The 4401-nt window shown below is 35.4% G+C and overlaps 1 protein-coding gene across 1 annotated transcript; it reads left to right on the plus strand.

Annotated features, from left to right (window-relative positions):
* HOXD10 (homeobox D10) lies at window positions 1-3650 on the plus strand. The gene is made up of 2 exons (XM_063428658.1): window positions 1-1014; window positions 3037-3650. Exons 1-2 carry the CDS (start codon window positions 276-278, stop codon window positions 3312-3314), a joined length of 1017 nt encoding a protein of 338 aa, XP_063284728.1. The 5' UTR covers window positions 1-275; the 3' UTR covers window positions 3315-3650.
* Window positions 3651-4401: the final 751 nt, after the last annotated feature.

The raw sequence follows: 4401 nt of genomic DNA on the forward strand, positions 1-4401 counted from the left end.
TGCGCCAGGGCTATTCCATATGAAGTCTGTTGGACAGCGTTTTTCCTTGTGATAATAGTAGGTGTCGCTGTTCACCGTGTTCCAGACTGTAGCCCTGGCTGGCCCAAATACCATGTGACTAGCTGGGAGGTAGAAACTGAAAGGCCATTTTCAAATCTCATTGGTTTACTTGTCATGTGGCTGTGCAGAGGCATCCACAATTACATTGAGAATGTTTTCCTAGAGATGTCAGCCTACAAAGGACACAATCCTTCTTCTTCAAATTCCTCCCCAAAATGTCCTTTCCAAACAGCTCTCCTGCTGCAAATACCTTTTTAGTGGATTCTTTGATCAGTGCCTGTAGAAGTGACAGTTTCTATTCTAACAACGCCAGCATGTACATGCAACCTAGCACAGACATTGGGACTTATGGGATGCAAACTTGTGGACTTTTACCCTCCCTGGCTAAAAGAGAAGTCAATCACCAAAATATGGGTATGAATGTACATCCCTATATACCTCAAGTAGACTCCTGGACAGATCCTAACAGATCTTGTCGTATAGAACAACCTGTTACACAGCAGATCCCTACTTGCTCCTTTCCTACAAATATTAAGGAGGAGACCAATTGCTGTATGTATTCTGATAAGAGATCAAAAGTCATTTCAGCAGAGGTCCCCTCATACCAGAGGCTGGTATCTGACAACTGCCCTGTTGATAACTCAGAAGTCCCTGTCCCAGGATATTTTAGATTGAGCCAGACTTACGCCAGTGGGAAGCCTCAAGAGTATAGTAACAACCAAGATTCCAGTTCATCTTTAATGTTGCAACTAAACCCTCGCGGCTCATCCAAACAGCAGATATCTTCTCAACTTCAGATGGATAAGAAAATGAATGACAATGCCACCAGCCAAGACTCTGCTAAAGTGTCTCCAGTACAAAGCCCTGAGTCCAAATCCACATTACAGGAGGAGAGGAGCTGCATGGCTGATGTGTCTGTGTCTAGCCCAGAAATACAAGAAAAAGAGACTAAAGGTTAGTAGTATTACACCCACACCTTGAACATCATTGCATGCTGCCCTGTGGATCCCCATAAAAGCCGGCACACAAATATTAACCTATTAACCACGACTGATTGTGCTAAGAAGCTTTGAGAAACTGCAGCCTGCTCAGAAATGATTATCAATGAAAATCAATACTCCTGATCATTTAGGTATATAGTGTAATCAACTGTGTATTGGAAGCTATTAACTTCCTCAAAACTCCCCAAGCCTTTTGATGTTCATTAGAAGTGGCTAGCCTGGTTTTGGAGATAAAGGTTCCTGGCTGTACCTCTCTCTGTGCCAGCATAGAAAGATCTTAATTAAATATACACATCTTAGTTAAAACACCTATCTAGAAAATCTCAGAGAGCACTCTGGAAGGGATTTTTATTTCTACATTTTAGCAATAAGGTTTATGGGAAAATGTAATTATAATAACATGCACTATTTGTCTGTGTTCCCCTCATGATCTTGCAAAGATTTTGTTTTCGCCTAACTTGCTGTTGATATAGTATTTCCCCAGGAAATAGGTGACCACAAAATAGATATTGTGGCACCCACACGACTGTACGATGCATTTTGTTTTAACATGCTGCTAAGCTTTTTTTATTTATTTATTTCTTTAAAGAAAAGTGGGGTACTATAAAGTGACAACCAGAAAAAGGGGATTTTTGTAGCACTATAGATTGTTTTGTTCAATATGTATCATTCATGTACAGTTAATGATACAGTAAATTATGTTTTCCAGAGAATTCTATTTACACAAAGAAACCAAATATAATTATAATCTGTAACAATACTAGATATATAGAATGATAGCTAGATAGATAGATAGAAGGATAGATAGATAGATAGATAGATAGATAGATAGATATTTTTACACACTAAATGGTCCCTTGTCGCGTCAGTTAATATTGTAAATATGACTAGAAAATACATTCAGAATGCCTTTAATGTATAAATATTACAAGTACATCTTATGGTGTTATAGACTTTTATATATGTCCTGAATTGTAATGTGTGTATTACCTGTCTGTCTGTCTATCTATCTATCTTTCTATACAGAAACAAAGAGATTAAAAGTTTACCATTGTTTTAATACTTATAGCAACAGTGTTAACTGTGCATTGTTACATTTTTGTTGACATAATTGATATATAGCTCAATTATCTGTCTGTCTATCTATGTATATATCTATGTATCTATGTATCTATCTATCTATCTATCTATCTATCTATCTATCTATCTATCTATCTATGTATCTATCTATCTATCTAAACAGATTTCATATTATTTTTTAAAAACTTACAAAACAATTGTAAAATAGTACTGTAAGTTTATGCAAATATTTGTGATGAGTGTTTAGATTTAATGATATGTATCTGCAGTTAGAGATAGTCAGCCAATATTGCATATGTTTATTTTATCAACACGTATTTGTGTGTGTGTGTGTGTGTGTGTATGTATTTGTGTGTGTGTATGTATGTATTTGTGTGTGTGTGTGTGTGTATGTATTTGTGTGTGTGTATGTATTTGTGTGTGTGTGTGCGTGTATGTATTTATTTGTGTGTGTGTGTGTGTGTGTGTGTGTGTATGTATTTGTGTCTGTGTGTATGTATTTGTGTGTGTGTGTGTGTGTGTGTATGTATGTATTTGTGTGTGTGTGTGTGTGCGTGTGTGTATGTCTCTTTGAGTTCATAGATACTGTCTGAATATAATAATAGTATATGGGCATGGACACACGCACCAGTTATGCATTCTTGTTGTATAGTCTTTGTGTATGTGTCAATACATTTATTATTTATTAAGAATTGCAAAAGGTCAAACAGAGGTTTCACCATGAGTGTGTATGCCAGACATGTTTTAAGGTTCATTGTCAAGTCTGCACAATTTGGAAAATAAGATCCTTTTTTTTCTTTCTTTCTTTTTTTTAAATCTTTTCTTTTTTTAAATATTGTTTTATTTTTATTTGTATTTATTTATTTTACTTTTTTTATGTGTTTTACTATGGTAGAAGAAATCAAGTCTGATACCCCAACAAGCAATTGGTTAACAGCAAAGAGTGGGAGAAAGAAGAGGTGCCCTTATACCAAGCATCAGACATTGGAGTTAGAAAAAGAGTTCTTGTTTAATATGTATCTGACGCGAGAGCGCCGCCTAGAGATCAGTAAGAGTGTGAACCTCACTGACCGCCAGGTCAAGATCTGGTTTCAAAATCGGAGAATGAAGCTAAAGAAAATGAGCAGGGAGAATCGAATCCGCGAATTAACCGCGAATCTGACTTTTTCTTAAGACTACACAAAAAAATTTAAATAAAAAAAATAAATAAAAAACATAAAACGTTTGACAAAGCATCAGCCATTGCTAAAAGCAGGAGAGACTTTGAAACCATTTCACAACCATGTCTGTGATCCTGAATGTGATTATTTCTCATTTTTTTAGTGCTGCAAGTCTCTATATTGTTCGTCCATGGGTATATATATATATATAAAAAAAAATAAAAAAAATGAACACTAGCACATGTAATTTATTTTTATTATTGTTCTTTTTTTGTTGTATTTTTTTATCACCGTATGGCAGGGTAAATATGATGAAAGTTTATCATTCGGTCTTAACTTATTCAACATATCCAAGCAATGTGACTTTTTCATGTTTTTACAATAATAATAATAATAATAATAATAATAATAATATTGATTATAATAATAATATTAATAATGGTATTTCTCTGTGCTAGTCCATGGACCTTGGCATTTTAACCTTCACGAGTACTCTTAATGACTTTGGGGGAAAAAAGCACATTTTCTGTAAATGTCTGCTCCAATTAACCGAGGCTATGTTTGTAGTGTTGTACTTTGTTGGGTCCTTACCCTAATAATATTCCTTTCTTGTAATATCTGCTATCCGTGCTCTGAGACAGCAATGTGACTTACTGTGCATGTGTTATTTGCATGTATGATGCAATAAACTGTCTAAACGTTATTTCCCCCCCTTGTTCTCTAATTCGTATTATTCTCAAAGTTCTTTATTTCAAAGAAGACAGTTAAGTCAATTTTCGCTGGTGTTGCTGTTCCATGAGTTGTGGCATCTTTAGGACTGGAGGCAAAGCATTGTGTTAAATCTGATAGAGTATATAAAATGTTTCATTCAATGCTTTTAGTGATCTGCAGTGACAGGTAACTAGCACAGACTGGCCTGTGACCTGCTGGATTCCTGTGACTTGTCTGATTTGGATCCAGTAGCCAGATTCACCTTAGGCGCCAGGTAAGTTTCAATTGACCTTTTCCATTCGACCATAACTGCATCTTAAACTAACAGTTGTTATAGTATCACCATGGTTTAAGGGGAACTATTTATGGAAATTGTATCATTATGTGCA

The sequence above is a fragment of the Pelobates fuscus genome, chromosome 8 (assembly GCF_036172605.1).
Source record: "Pelobates fuscus isolate aPelFus1 chromosome 8, aPelFus1.pri, whole genome shotgun sequence".
NCBI lineage: Eukaryota > Metazoa > Chordata > Amphibia > Anura > Pelobatidae > Pelobates > Pelobates fuscus.